Source organism: Taudactylus pleione, unplaced genomic scaffold (genome assembly GCF_031769625.1).
Source record: "Taudactylus pleione unplaced genomic scaffold, aTauple2 ptg000166l, whole genome shotgun sequence".
NCBI lineage: Eukaryota > Metazoa > Chordata > Amphibia > Anura > Myobatrachidae > Taudactylus > Taudactylus pleione.
In genome coordinates this window covers 359,759-375,908 of record NW_028284568.1, presented here as the reverse complement: position 1 = coordinate 375,908, position 16,150 = coordinate 359,759, and the positions used below count along the sequence as shown (strand labels likewise).

General features: G+C 51.1%; 1 protein-coding gene across 1 annotated transcript in view; it reads left to right on the top strand.

The window, feature by feature from the left end:
• Window positions 1-16,150, top strand: part of DYNC1H1 (dynein cytoplasmic 1 heavy chain 1) — a 148,583-nt gene that overhangs the window by 9,979 nt on the left and 122,454 nt on the right. Inside the window, exons 2-6 of the mRNA XM_088475206.1 lie at window positions 12,617-12,704; window positions 13,281-13,454; window positions 13,551-13,806; window positions 15,073-15,259; window positions 15,348-15,619. Of these exons, the coding sequence (XP_088331332.1) occupies window positions 12,617-12,704; window positions 13,281-13,454; window positions 13,551-13,806; window positions 15,073-15,259; window positions 15,348-15,619 (977 nt within the window). The remainder of the gene's footprint in view (window positions 1-12,616; window positions 12,705-13,280; window positions 13,455-13,550; window positions 13,807-15,072; window positions 15,260-15,347; window positions 15,620-16,150) is intronic.

The window sequence follows — 16,150 nt, the reverse complement described above, 5'->3', positions numbered from 1 at the left end:
AGTGGATAGGGAGGATTTGTCACAGGACGGCCTGTGCGGACGGTGCCAGGCGGTCCCTGGTACGTCTAAACCTCCCATGTTGCAGGAGCCACCATGGGCGATGTTTTCCCAGGTGCTGGTGTCCATCGCGGACCGTCTGTCGGTCCCGACTGCCGCCCCTACTAGGGCGTTGCCCCAGCCTGCCATCCCCCATTCCCCGGGTGTCCCACAATTATTGCAGACTCCCCCGCGGTCTCAGCCTGTTGGTCCCTATGCGGGGTTGCCAATGTATATTCAGTCCACCCCTGTGGCACAGCCGGCTGTGGTGCCGTTTCAGGCTCCTGTGACAGCTCCTCCACCCTGGGTGGATGCGCTTTCCCACACTGTCCAAGATTTGGCGGCAGCATCTTCGGCTTTTCAGTCGATGTTGCACAGTGACGTGCCCTCCAGGGCGTCTAAACGCTCAGTCATGGCACAGGCTGCGCATCTTTCAGATTCTGAGGGGTCCTCGGATGATGGTGAGGTGCAGGATGACTCAGTCCAGGAGGTAGACACTAAGTCTTCCATCAATGTGCGGGCTCTGGTTAAGGCGGTGCGGGCTATTCTTCTGATTGAGGATGAGGTACCCGCTCCCAAGTCAAGGTATCCTAGTTTTAAAAAAGCTAAGGTTACTTCTACAGCGTTCCCCTTGTCTGATCAGTTGACTGATCACATGGCGGTGGCCTGGCAGACGCCCAGTAAGCGTTTCCTGCCACAGAAACGCTTGGCGTCCAATTATCCATTCCCGGAAGCGCATTGTAAGAAATGGGAAACTCCGCCTGCAGTCGATTCCCATGTAACACGCCTCATCAGGAGTGCTACTTTGCCATTGCCGTCTATATCCTCGCTGAAGGATCCTACGGACAGGAAGGTGGAGACTTGTCTAAAGTCTATTTATTCTCTCTCAGGGGCTGTAGCCCGTCCGTCCATGGCCATCTCCTGGGTGGCCAAGGCCATTGAGGGGTGGGCCAACGCCTTGGAGGACACGTTTACGGATGAATCTCCGGACGTCCAGAGGGCGTTGTTAGGACAGATGAGAGATGCCGCCTCCTACATTGGAGAAGCATCTTTGGATGCTAGCCTGTTGACCTCTAGGGTTTCGGCGGCAGCAGTGTCTGCTCGTAGATCCTTGTGGTTGCGGTCTTGGAGAGCAGACGCGGATTCAAAGAAAGGCTTGGAGGCCTTACCTTTTAATGGGGAATTACTATTTGGTCCGGACCTGGACAAAATAGTAGATACCCTGGCAAAATCCAAGTCAGCCTTCCTCCCTTCAGCTACTACACCTGCTAAGGTCCGGAGCTCGGCGTTTCGTTCCTTTCGGGTTCAGGGCAAGGCAAAAGGTCAGTCCTTCCCGAGGCAGTCCGCACCCAAGACCGCCTCAAAGCCAAAGAAGCAAGCCTGGAGTGCTAGGCGCCCTTCCTCCAAGCCAGAAGATAAGCCTTCTGCGTGATGGGACGGGCCTCCCTCTGGGGGACCCCAGAGTGGGAGGCCGACTTCTTCAATTCGCCCAGTGCTGGCACAATACCACCACGGATGCCGGGGTGCGAGAAGTGGTCTCCCAGGGGTACGCCCTGTCTTTTCGGCACAGGCCGCCTTGCCAGTTTTTTTTGCACAAGTCCTTCTCAGGACAAAACCAAGGCCTTGCAGGTTCAGGAAGCCATAGAGGCCTTGCTGACGGCGGGGGTCATTATACCCGTACCACAGTCTCAACGTGGGATGGGGTATTACTCTACGCTGTTTCTGTTGCAGAAACCCAATGGCTCTCATCGCCCCATCCTCAATTTGAAGTCCCTGAACAGGTTTCTCAGGGTTCCCAAATTCAGGATGGAAACTTTGCGTTCCATCATACTGGCGATGGAACCGGGGGATTATATGGTCTCCCTGGATATCCAGGACGCCTACCTCCATGTGCCTATAGCAACATCGCACCAACGGTTTCTGCGGTTTGCTATTCTCCACAACCACTACCAATTCAGGGCTCTACCCTTTGGTCTCTCCACGGCACCAAGGGTATTGACCAAGGTGATGGCGGTCATGGCGGCTCACCTTCGGAGCCAGGGGATACGGTTGCTACCGTATCTAGACGACCTCCTCTTGCTGGCAAGCTCCCCGGAGGTACTGATCCAGCATTTCCACCTGACGGTCGCTTGTCTACAGGCGCACGGCTGGTTGATCAACTGGAAGAAATCCTCCCTCATCCCATCACAACGGATGGTTCATTTGGGGGCCCTGCTGGACTCTCGTCAGCAACGGATTTTTCTGACTCCAGAGAAGGTCTCCTCCTTACAGCTGCGGATTCACAGTTGTCTGAGCAGTGGCAGAGTGTCGGTGCACTCAGCGATGAGAGTTTTGGGGTCCATGGTGTCGGCATTCGACATGGTGGAGTTTGCCCAGTTCCATTCCAGGCCCCTGCAGGGGCTGATTCTTTCAGAATGGAACGGATTGCCACACAGGATCCGCTCTCAGATGCTGGTGTTGTCCTCGGAGGTGCGTCTGTCCCTAGCCTGGTGGCTGCAGACAGCGCATCTCCTGGAGGGGCGCCCCTTTTGGATCCCGGAATGGGTTCTGCTCACGACGGATGCCAGTCTTCGGGGTTGGGGGGCAGTGACCGGCTCGTTGTCACTTCAGGGTCGTTGGTCTGCGGAAGAAGCTCTTCTTCCCATCAACATTCTGGAACTGCGGGCGGTTTATCGGGCCCTGCAGTCGTCCGGTCCCGCTCTTTACGGACGGGCGGTTCAGGTGCAGTCCGACAACGCCACCACGGTGGCGTGTATCAACCACCAAGGAGGAACTCGAAGTCGGGCAGCAATGTCGGAGGTGTCTTTCATCCTTGCTTGGGCGGAGTGTCACATTCCAGCAATCTCGGCAGTCTTCATTCCCGGAGTCCTCAATTGGGGGGCAGTCTTCCTCAGCCGTCACGACGTGCATCCCGGGGAATGGTCGCTTCACCCAGAGGTGTTTCAGCTACTCGTGGACAGGTGGGGGCTGCCGGAGCTGGACTTGATGGTCTCCCGTCACAATCACAAGTTGCCCGTTTACAGGTCAAGGACAAGAGACGCAGGCGCCAGTCTGGTAGACGCGCTGTCGGTGAAATGGACGTTTCACCTGGCGTATGTGTTTCCTCCGATATCCTTACTTCCTCGGGTTCTGCGGAAATTCAAGCAGGACGGCGGCACGCTCGTGCTGGTTGCTCCGGCGTGGCCCAGACGTCCTTGGTACTCCGATCTGAGGTGTCTCTCCATCGACGCTCCGTACCTTCTTCCTCAGCGTCGGGACCTGTTGTCTCAAGGGCCCTGCCTTTACCTAGATCTGGGTCGGCTGTCTTTGACGGCGTGGCTCTTGAGACAGCCGTCTTGAGGTCTAGGGGTTTCTCCAGTTCAGTCATTGGTACCATGCTTAGGGCACGCAAGCCTGCCTCCGCACGGATTTACCACAGGGTGTGGCGCACTTACTTTCAGTGGTGTGAATCCAGAAACTATGATCCTCAGGTGTTCCGGGTTTCCAGAATCTTGGAGTTCCTTCAATCAGGTTTAGACCTCGGCTTACGCCTGGCCTCTCTGAAGGTTCATGTGTCTGCTTTGTCCGTGTGGTTTCAGCGACGGATTGCTACACTACCGGATGTTCACACCTTTTTCCAGGGTGTTCTCAGGATACAGCCTCCCTTCGTGCCTCCTGTGGCTCCTTGGGACTTGGCGGTGGTGCTACGGGTCTTGCAGGGTCATCCTTTTGAGCCTCTTGAGGTGGTGGACCTCAAGTGGCTGACGTTCAAGACCGTTTTTCTCCTAGCAATTGCTTCTGCCAGGAGGGTGTCAGAGTTGGGGGCGCTTTCCTGTCGCCCTCCTTTTCTGATTTTTCATCAGGACAGAGCGGTGCTCCGCACTCGTCCTGAGTTTTTGCCCAAAGTGGTCTCGAAGTTCCACATTAATCAGGAACTTGTTGTGCCAGCTTTTCAGTCGCCTGATCTTTCAGCTGGTGAGGCTTCCTTAGATGTAGTCCGGGCACTTAGAATCTATGTGGATCGGACTGCTTTGGTTAGGAAGTCGGATTCCTTGTTTGTCCTCTTCGGTTTTCACAAGAGGGGTTGGCCTGCCAACAAGCAAACGTTAGCCCGTTGGCTTCGTTCCGTTATTTGTGAGGCTTATGCACAGGAGGGTTTACCTGTGCCAGCCTCTGTTGAGGCTCATTCCACTCGTTCTGTGGGTCCCTCTTGGGCTGCTAGACGTGGCGCCTCCGCTGTTCAGCTGTGTAAGGCGGCCACTTGGTCTTCAATTCAAACGTTTTTGAGGTTCTATGCGTTTGACACCTTTGCCTCTCAGGATGCATCCTTCGGGCGCCGGGTGCTCCTTTCAGCACAGAAGCGTCCCCGCCCTTAGTTGAACTGCTTTGGGACATCCCCAAGGTCAACCCTGTGGACCCCCTATGGACCCTGAAGTAGAAAACAAGAGATATGGTAAGAACTTACCTTTGTTCTCTGTTTCTACGAAGTCCATAGGGTCCACAGGGCGCCCGCCCTGACGCACCTGGCTTCAAATGGGCTGTGTCGCTGGTCACCGGTTTTCCGTCTCCCATTTCTGTGAGTATGGTTTCTTGTGTGTTCCAGTCTTCCTTCTCTCTGTTTAGTCTCCTCCTCCGGCCTTAGCTGCTTACCAACTGAGGTGCCTGTGGCCGGGGCGGGGTATAGAGGAGGACGGACCCAAGTGCATCCTGGGAGCAGCAAAGCTTTAACTGCGTGGTGCCCATGGATCCAGATCCAGCTATACCCCAAGGTCAACCCTGTGGACCCTATGGACTTCGTAGAAACAGAGATAACAAAGGTAAGTTCTTACCATATCTCTTGTTTCTACTTCAGGGTCCATAGGGGGTCCACAGGGTTGACCTTGGGGTATAGGTTGGGAACCAAATCCGGGCACCACGCAGTTAAAGCTTTTAGCTCCCAGGATGCACTTGGGTCCACTCTCCCTATAACCCCACCCCCAGCCAGAGGAACCTCAGTTTAAGTTGTGCCTGGCCGGAGTCGGGTCACCGTTTAGTGCAGTGGGGAGCTGATTAGCAGCCCCTAAGCTTTATTTTTTCTAAGTACAGAGTTTTTTTATTTTTACTTTGGACTTTCAGAGCGGCAGCGTCGGACTGTCCATAGGACGTCTAAGCTGCCGCTCCGTCACCCCGCCGGCGCTGAGACACCAGTACAGATCTGGGGATCTCAGCGGGACCCCAGAGTCTGTACTAGCCGGACTCTGCGGGCGCCCAGGACTGCTGCCGGATCTACGGGGAGCAGGTAAGGTCGCGGATCACCGCTTGCTGTGATCCGCGCATTTAATATGCAGTCCTGTGCCTCCGGTCTCCGGGGACAGACCGGAGGCGCCAGCAGTGGCGGCGGGCCCCCCTTACCCCGTGTGTCCACTAGACCACCAGGGACTTACTGATCGGCGCTGGGAGCCGGCGTCCCGGGAGGTTAATAGCCGGCCAGGGGAGGAAGCTTTCCCTGTTACAGCGGCTCCTCCCCTCAGCTCAGCGCGCCTTTCAGTATGTATAGTCTGGCGTCGCTGAGCTGCTTCCTCCGTGGGCCACGCTTCTTCTGAGGTCTCCAGCGGCCATTTTCTTGTGGTGCAGCAGCAGAGCTCCGGAAATGGCAGTGAGTCCAGTCCCCCTGCGTACCTCACCATCAGGTCAGTGTACACAGCGCTGTAGCCTTCCCAGACACTGAATCTGGGTAAGTTGAATGCAGTGTAATAGTGCAGTATATTATATGACATGTTTATGTATATATCTGCATGGTATGTGACTTATGCTAGTGCTGACTGTCTGTATTTAATTCTCTCACCTGTCAGTGTATATCTATCCCTTTTCCTTATCTGCCCTAATACAGCTGTATTTAGGGTGGTTCTGAGACCTCACATTTATATACTCGTTGATATTTGTGAGGTTTGTCACATACTGTTGCATGCTGCACGTTGCCACATTTTCGTTGGAACTGTGTGTTGCATACGCTGAAAATGGGTCCCTGCGGCTAATTTTAGCATCAGTCAGGACCAGTATAGCACTGCTTGATATTTCCGCCAAGATTGGTCAGATATGTTTGACCAGGATATAGAGCGTTATACTGCACCCATTTTTGCTATCCTGCAAGTCATGTGCTGCAGGTGTTAGTGCGGAGGATTTGTTTCATAAAGGGTTCTGTGTGTGGCGTCATCTGGTGCCGGCCCCTTTCACGACCCCCTTGGGAGGTTTGTTTTCTCGGGATCCTCTCAATTGCGGATCGCCGGGTGGGCCCCATTGTTGTACCTCACTTGGGGTTACTTCACCATACTGCCCTTTTCATCTCAGGGTATCTCGCAGTTTCTTGCACTCTTCCCCTGTGACACAGACTATCGCTCCCTGCAAGATTTCGCAGTATATGAAATCCCCCTGGTGCCACCATAGTCTGTCATTCCCCTTGCAGGGATTCCCACGGCCACCCTGGGTGGATGTCGTTTTCTACGAAACGCAAATTGGCGTGGTTGACGCCCTGTGGTTACTTCCCAGTTGGCTCTGCGTGAACTGGATACTGTTTTGGGCTCTTTCCCTCTTACACGGGGGGAAGCCTATCTCAAGTATTATTATCCCTGTTTTAGGGCTGGTAGCAGGTCCATTCTGCACCTGTATCATACACCCTCAGTATTACGTGCCTTTTGGGTCCCTGTTGCTGACTAGCGGGGGGATCGCATGGCGGGACTCTGGCTGTTGTCAGTTATGAGGTATTACAACAGTGTTTGGCCTCCTATCCCATATTCCCTGAGGGTCATCACGAGCCCCTCATGGGGTGGATGGGCGTGTTACTCGTCAGATTACAGACGTTACTATGCATCCCATTCCTGCGTGGTCGGATTCTTCTGATCCGTAGGTGGTAACTCTGCCTGAAATCAGTATACTCGCTTTCAGGGGTTGTTACCCATCCTACCATGGCTATAGCATGGTTGGTTAATACTATTGCATACTGAGCTGATGCATTTGTAATGTTTTTTCCCCACCAACACGTCTGGGGTTCAAATGTATTTGGTCGCTCATGTAATATATGCAGTTGTCATAGGTGGACATGCCTATATTGGATACCAGTCTCCTAACTTTCAGAGTTCCGGCTGCGACGGTATCCTCCGTAATACCCTATGGCTGCGCTCTGGGAATGCAGAGGTGCAGATACCATCTATAGGGTAGATCTTGTTGGGTCCTGACCTTGACAGTGGCAGTACAAATTTCCCGCCTTCAGCTATGCCCACTACAGGGCCTCAGACTAAGTCTATTAAGTCTTTTTGTCCTCTGGGTCAGCCTAAAGGTCTGTTTCTTCAACCGAGCAGGCCTGGACTGCCAGCCGATCCTGCTTCTGAACCTACGGATATATCGTCAGCATGACGAGACAGGCCTACCACTGGGAGATGGCGATTTTCTCAGTTCGCCCGGTACTAGTGTCTAGTTGCCGCGGCTACGTGGGTAGGAGGGTACGCCCTCTCTTTACTCAGGCGGCCTATTTCCATGTGATGGTACGCAGGCCCTTATTCGGACCCGAACAGGGCCTTACGAATCCAGAAAGCTATACAGTTGTTGGGGTAAGCGGAGCTAATTGGGCCATCCCCACTTTCTCAGCGAGGGACTGGTTGTTTTGCTTTCTTTCTGGTGCGGTGGCTGAATGGTCCTCTTTGGCCTATTCTCTGTCTCAATTCCCTGAACCAGTTCCTAAAGCTACCTGGGCTCAGGAGGCAATCCCTATGCTCCATCATACTATGTTTGGAACCTGGGGACTTTATGGTATCACTGGATATACAGGACGCGTGCCTACGGGCACTTACAGAGACCTTGCAACAGCATGGACTGAGGTTTGCTGTATCACAGCACTTACGGTTTTCGGGCTCTGCCTGTTGGGACTGTTCTCAGCCCCACAGGGGTTTACCAGCGTTTTGGATTTTCTGTCAGTTCTTCTGTTCAGTATATCCCAATGCTCCTGTACCTGGATGGCCTCCTGCTCTTAGCAGGATCACCGGGGTACTTTACAGCCGGGTCAGGTTGACTGTGGCTTCTTCAGGGTGCAGAAGTTTAATCAATGGGGAAAAAGTCCTCCCTGCATCCCTCTCTGGGTATTCTTCACCTAGGAGCCCTGCTGGATTCTCTGAATCTGAGAATTCTTCTGGCGTAAGACGGCATCTCCACTCTTCTATTAGGAGTACATGGATGTCTGCGCAGTCGACATATGTCTTTGCACTCTGGGAGGCATGGTCCACTATTCAGTGTCTGCCTTTGGAAGGGTGGAATGGGCTTAGTTCCATTCCAGGCCTTTCCATAATTGGCTTATCTCCAGATGGAACAAGTTTTTTTTCTGTCTGATCACTGTTCAAATGATGCTGCTCTCCCCGGAGGCAAGTCTGTCCCTTTTCGGGTGACTATGACCATCTCGTCCAGGGTATTCTTTGCTAAGGACAGTGTCTGGTTCGCATCCATTTCAGTGCAATTGGATGTCTGTCGATTTCACCCTGTCAATTAACTTGTTGGAACTTTAGCCTGTCTTGGGCCTTCACTCTGGCATAGCCCTTGTTTCCCGGTGAACCTGAAAAAGTTCAGTCCGACAGGGTCAGAACAGTAGCTTCCTTTTTAGCAATACTGTTCGTTGGGTGGCAATGTCAGGTATGTCATACATTCGGACATTGTCTGAGGGTCTCCTCCCGACCATCTCGACAGTGTTCATTTCAGGTGCTTTCCATTGGGAAGCGGGAGTCCTCAGCCGTTACGACGTGCATCCCGGGGACTAGTCTCTTCCCCAAGAGAGGTTTCATCTCCTGGTGAGCAGGGGGGGGGGGCCCTCCTGAGGTGACACTCATGGCCTTCTGACTCTATCACACTATGGTGTTACAGTCCAACTCTGGGGATTCTGAAGCAACCTTCAGTGACTCTGTCGGTGAAGGGGTTCTTCCAATTTGCGTACCTGTGTTCTCCAGTCTCCATTATTCCTCGAGGGAAGTGTTTCAATCGAGACAGAGATGCTTTCCTGCTGGTGGCTCCTGATTGCCCCAGATGTCAGGGGTACTTGGTTTTTCGGAGTCTCTCCATCGATACTCCATTCCTGATGCTTCACTACCCAGACCTGTTGTCTCAGGGTCCTGGGGTTTGCCTTGGACCTGGGTTGTTTGTCTTTGACTACGTCCCTACAGTGGTCTTACGGCTTCCATGGCTTTGTCATCGTTGGAATGATTGGAGCACATGGATCAGCTTTTGCTGGGACCTACCACAAACTGTGGCAGCCATCATTCTTATGGTATTATACCTATCGATATGATCCTCTGGTGTCCAGGATTTCCAGATATTCTGGCATTCCTTCCGGCTGGCTTGGGTTTCACCCTCGGCCTGGCCTTCCTGACAGTGCAGATCTCTACACTGTCAGTATGATTAGGTTATGGAATTGCTCCGCTCTGATATCCAGTTCATCCTTTGGAGTGTTTTCTGGATTATGCCTCCATTTGTCCTCCCTAGGGACTCCTTGGGAGTTAGGAGTGGTTCTTTGTTAACTCCGGGGAAAGTTAATGGAACCGCTGGTTGTGATAGCCATTACATGGTCTATTGCTTTGGCTTTCTCTCTTTCTATCAGGGAGTTTATATCAACCAGGTGAGTGTCGAATTGGGAGCGTTCTCATATGGCTCCCTCTTCTGGAGGGCATCTTGTCAGGGTGTGAGTTGCTCTCACCCTGTGTTTCTTCTTAGTGATTTTCAGGTTCCATATTATTCTGGAACTTATGGTGTGGCCATTCAGTCCCCAGTCCTCTCGGCTGGTGTGGCCTCATTGACTGTGGTCCGGCCTCTGTGGATTTATGTACTCCATTCAAGTTCCTGACGGAAATCGGACTCCTTATTGGTGGTCTGAGATTTCTGGTTTTAACAGGAAAGGATGGCCGGCCTATGGCCATATGTTGGCTGGACGGCCTCGTATGTCTTCTTCAGGGGCCTACCCATGGGTAGGCCTTTCTGTTGTTGCTGCTTGTTTTTTCTCGGGCCATGTAACCCTCGTGGGTGGCTCGCTGTGGCGCCTTGGCTGCTTTGCCTTGCTAGGTGGCCACGTGGTCTTCTGTCCACACCTTTTTAAGGTTCTAGGCATTGTTTTCCTTTGCCTCTCAGGATGCTTCCTTTTTGGCGGCGGATTCTCCTCTCAGCACAGGAGCGTGTCCCCTCCCTTGGTTGAACTGCTTTGGGACATCCCCAAGGTCAACCCTGTGGACCCCCTATGGACCCTGAAGTAGAAAACAAGAGATATGGTAAGAACTTACCTTTGTTATCTCTGTTTCTACGAAGTCCATAGGGTCCACAGGGCGCCCGCCCTGACGCACCTGGCTTCAAATGGGTTGTGTGACTGGTCACCGGTTTTCCGTCTCCCATTTCTGTGAGTATGGTTATCGAGTGTTCCAGTTTTCTCTTTTTTTCTCCTCCTCCGGCCTTTGGCTACTTACAAACTGAGGTGCCTCTGGCTGGGGGTGGGGTTATAGGGAGAGTGGACCCAAGTGCATCCTGGGAGCTAAAAGCTTTAACTGCGTGGTGCCCGGATTTGGTTCCCAACCTATACCCCAAGGTCAACCCTGTGGACCCTATGGACTTCGTAGAAACAGAGATAACAAAGGTAAGTTCTTACCATATCTCTTGTTTTTTTCCAGCTCTGTGGTTAACACCATGCTAAGAGCTCGGAAGCCTGCGTCTGCAAGAATTTACCATAGAGTATGGCCTACTTTCTTTGAATGGTGTCGCCCTAGAGGCTGTGATCCTCAGGTGTTTAGGATATCCAGGGTTTTGGCTTTCCTAAAGATCACGGTCTTCGCCTTGCTTCCCTGAAGGTGCAAATTTCTGCCCTGTCAGTGTGGTGTCAGCGTAGGATTGCTACCCTTCCTGATGTCCGCACCTTTATGCAAGGTGTACTTCGCATTCAGCCTCCCTTTGTTCCACCAGTGGCTCCTTGGGATTTGGCTGTGGTCCTGAGGGCTCTCCAAGGACCACCATTTGAATCACTGGGCTCAGTGGAATTAAAATGGCTCACAGCTAAGACTGTTTTTTTTTGGCCATTGCTTCGTCCAGAAGGGTCTCAGAATTGGGGGCTCTCTCATGTCAACCTCCCTTTGTAAATTTTAATCACCGCTATCACTGTGCGGTAACATAAGGTGGCTAGCAGATGTCACCTGGTGGTGTGAGTGGTGATTAAAACCGTACACAGGTACTGTAACCTCCCCTGAGTGGGGTAGAGGTAAAGACCATATACAGTGTTGTATTAAATATATACTCCGCAATTGCACTGTGGACTGTTATTGGAGCAGGACAAATTTACACCAACAGTTAAGTTCAGCTGACAGATAACTAATATTGCTGGACCTGGCTACGTGTAACAGCCAACATACTACTAACATTGTCACCCTGTGCATGCAATAACTATAAAAACTAATTCATGGTCCTGTTGGACCTTCTGTGCTTTGCTGCTAACCACCTATTGCTTGCTTCTATAGCGCTATTATTGTTATATTTGTGCATTATTGTTGGGATACTGATTGATGAATGTTCCACCTATGGACCAAGGAATTTGTGATTTTAAATATTGATGTAAGTAAAAATGTAATGTAAACCAGCAGCCTGTGTCTGAGCACTCCCCGCTCTTTTCTCTCTTGCGCTCGGTGATGCCCTGGTCCTGCAGGGGCACTAAAGTTGGCAGTTGGTGATGCCCTGGTCCTGCAGGGGCACCAAAGTTGGCAGTTGGTGATGCCCTGGTCCTTCAGGGACACCAAAGTTGGCAGTCGGTGATGCCCTGGTCCTGCAGGGGCACTAAAGTTGGCAGTAGGTGATGCCCTGGTCTAGGTCAGCGTTCTCCATCTCCAGTGCTCACGTCCTGCTTGTGTCTCAGCGGAGGTCGGATTAATTACTGACCCGGCCAGGGTGTCTCACCTGTACATGAAGGCACAAATCCTGGATAGATCTGTTGCAGGTTGTGGAGGGCTGGAGCTGGGATGGTGCTTGGTGTTTTCCTTGGTGAATTTCCAAAAAGAAAAGCCTTCCTGTTACACTAGGGAAACTTGTTTAAAGTAAGTCAGTAATATGATCCCCTGATATCATAATTTTATTGTATTTTAATATCAAGGGGCGCGATTCAATTCAGCGCGATGTAAATAGCGCCGGGAGATAGCTCCCGGAGCTATTCAATTCATCGCGCTGTTAGATCGGGGAAGGCTCATTATCGCGCCTTAAACAGGGCGTTTAGGCGCAATAACTGGCATTCCCCGACCTAACTTCCCGGCGCGAGGCTGTTTTCCTGGCGCTAAGGGCAGAAAACAGCCTGGGTGATTTCTACCTCAATATAACATACAATTCTATCACCAATAGGTCACTGGCATATTAAATGTCCTATAATAAGATGACAACACGGGCACCTAGCTGGCTAATCAGTTCTTTACACTATGTTCTCAAAAGTATTTTGCTGCATATTGTAATAATTTACTGATGATTTAAACAAACTGAACAAAGGAGAATATAAATATAGATATAGATAGATAGATTGAGAGAACACATTTATTTTATTATATCTATCTTCTCCTGACTGTGTTTGGTCTCACAGAGGATGTTGGCGATGAAGGAGAGGAGGAGAGAGAATTCATTTCTTACAACATCAATATTGATATACACTATGGACTTAAGTCAAACAGGTAATTAACTATCGAAAAACAAAACTGACTTTCCATGTGTCATAGGTCTGTACACTATGTATATAACAGCCATGAGATCTCCCCCTGATCAGCTCCCAGTGACTGCTGCCCACATTACCCCTTACTCACCATTATTCCTCTTACACCCTATCTGGGGTCACTGCAGCCTGTGGGGGGGTCTGTACACTGTGTATGTAACAGCCATGAGATCTCCCCCTGATCAGTTCCCAGTGACTGCTGCTGCCCATATTACCCCTTACTCACCATTATTCCTCTTACACCCTATCTGGGGACACTGCAGCCTGTGGGCTGGGGGGGGGGTCTGTACACTGTGTATATAACAGCCATGAGATCTCCCCCTGATCAGCTCCTAGTGACTGCTGCTGCCCACATTACCCCTTACTCACCATTATTCCTCTTACACCCTATCTGGGGTCACTGCAGCCTGTGGGTGGGGTCTGTACACTATGTATATAACAGCCATGAGATCTCCCCCTGATCAGCTCCCAGTGACTGCTGCTGCCCACATTACCCCTTTCTTAGTGAAACCTATTAATGTTTGTTTCTCTTCCATAGCTTGGCGTTCATTAAGCGCACGCCTGTTATTGACGCAGACAAACCGATCTCCTCTCAGCTGCGAGTTCTTACGCTCAGTGAAGATTCCCCGTACGAGACTTTGCACTCTTTCATCAGCAATGCGGTTGCTCCTTTCTTTAAATCTTACATCCGAGAATCCGGGAAGGCGGACAGGTAATTGCAGTTTCTGGCATACAGTGCTGTTCCTCCCCTTTATACTATGCTGCTCGATCAGGCTAAGTGCTGTGAGATACTATTGGTTGTTTTCAGGGATGGCGACAAGATGGCTCCCTCTGTGGAGAAGAAAATTGCAGAGCTGGAGATGGGTCTTCTACACCTGCAGCAGAACATTGAGATCCCAGAAATTAGTCTAATGATTCACCCCAATATTACCAATGTTGCAAAGCAGTGCTATGAGCGGGGCGAGAAGGCAAAAGTGACGGATTTTGGAGACAAGGTGGAGGATCCGACATTCCTAAACCAGCTGCAGTCCGGGGTCAACCGCTGGATCCGAGAAATACAGAAGGTATGGCTTCATTTCTGGGGGAAGCCTGTGCAAATGATCATGGCAAATCTCTCCCCGGGGTGCAGAGTTTACATTAGTCACCCAGTTGTGCTCTTCAGGTGAAGGAGATGAATTTGGTAGCTGATAAGTGCCTGTTATTAATGAGCAATCTACTAATTGCACAGCCCATAGAAGAGTCTAATTGTGTAACACTGGCACATGCCGAGGGTGAAACCTTAGCTCTAATACGGTGCCCTGTGCACCAGGGGATATACATGTAAGAGATTGTGTAACATGGGCACATGCCGAGGGTGACACCTTAGCTATAATACGGTGCCCTGTGCCCCAGGGGATATACATGTAAGAGATTGTGTAACATGGGCACATGCCGAGGGTGACACCTTAGCTCTAATACGGTGCCCTGTGCCCCAGGGGATATACATGTAAGAGATTGTGTAACATGGGCACATGCCGAGGGTGAACCCTTAGCTATAATACGGTGCCCTGTGCCCCAGGGGATATACATGTAAGAGATTGTGTAACATGGGCACATGCCGAGGGTGACACCTTAGCTCTAATACGGTGCCCTGTGCCTCAGGGGATATACATGTAAGAGATTGTGTAACACGGGCACATGCCGAGGGTGAAACCTTAGCTCTAATAAGTTGCCCTGTGCCTCAGGGGATATACATGTAAGAGATTGTGTAACACGGGCACATGCCATGCGGAAACCTTAGCTTTAATACGGTGCCCTGTGCCCCAGGGGAATATACATGTGAGCGGCTTTTGTTGGGTCACTAATCTTATGTCGTATTCCCAGCGACTTATTGAATCTCCCCCTAATTGTGCTGATATCTGTGACCAATAAACATTAGACTGTAGCTTCAGGGGGTTTCCTACCTTCCTTTCTGTATTCTCCATGTATATAATAATGTATAGATTTCTGCATTTAGCAGGGTCCCAGTACTTGCATATAACTCAGGGGTTGGCAATAAGTGGCACTCCATCTGTAGTTGAACTGCACATCCCAGCATGCCTTGGAACAGTTTTAGCATGGTCAAATAGCAAAACTGTCTCAGTGCATGCTGAGATGTGTAGTTTTACAACAGCTGGAGGACGACTTATTGCCCACCCCCAATATATATAGCTGGTTCCTCCTCTGAACGCCCTCAGCGCTGCTTGGTCTGCTGGTGCCGATGTGACACAGCCGCTGTATCGCTTCAGTACATTCTTGTAAGTGGCCTAAACCTTGGAAAAATCTGTAATAAAGCTAAAACCATTTTGCAGGTGACCAAACTGGACCGGGATCCAGCATCTGGAACAGCTCTGCAAGAAATCAGTTTTTGGCTAAACCTGGAGAGAGCGTTGTACCGTATTCAGGAAAAGCGCGAGAGCCCAGAGGTTCTCCTTACGCTGGATATCTTGAAGCATGGCAAACGTTTTCACGCCACCGTCAGCTTTGACACAGACACAGGTAGAGTTGTGCTCCTGTTTAATAAGCAGGTTATTGTCTTCGTTTTTACTAACAAACTTCTGATCTATATGTAACCATGTCTTTGTAGGTCTGAAGCAAGCTTTGGAAACCGTAAATGATTACAATCCTCTCATGAAAGACTTTCCTCTGAATGACCTTTTGTCTGCCACTGAGCTGGACAAAATAAGACAGGCACTTGTTGCCATTTTTACCCATCTCCGAAAAATCCGGAACACAAAGTATCCAATTCAGCGCGCTCTGCGACTGGTAGAAGCAATTTCCAGGGATCTCAGCTCTCAGCTGCTGAAAGTTTTGGGCACAAGGAAGTTAATGCATGTGGCTTATGAGGAGTTTGAAAAGGTAAGGACGATTCTCCCTCATCCATGGGGGCTACTGGAGGTACCCTGGGGTATGGATGGTGGTGTGTAGAGCCTGGCACTCTACAGCCTAGATGATGTGGACATGGCTCCTCCCCCTCTATACTCCACCTGACCCCAGTTTAAGTTAGTGCTCGTCGGAGCCGCAATGGCTGGCACAGGTAAGCGTCTCTGTCCCTGAGCGTAGCTTCACTGAAGGGACCGGCTGCAGTTACTAGGACCCCCTCCTCTGACCAGCGGGGGACAGGTGTCCACCAGAGTCTGCGGTGATGCCTCCAGCCCTCGAGCTTCACTCGAGCAATGCTGAGTCTGGCCACCGTTCCTCCTCCTCTATTCTCCACTGTGGGGCACTGAGAGTTACAATGAAGGGGCGCTCTGAGCAATACTGCCACTGGTCACACTTTGTCAGGTGTTTCCTTGTGTAGCCAGCCTGCTTAGGGACCTATTGCAGCAAGATAATTTGTTTATATATAAAAGGTAGTTTTATCACTTTCCTCACTCTGACCAGCTATCT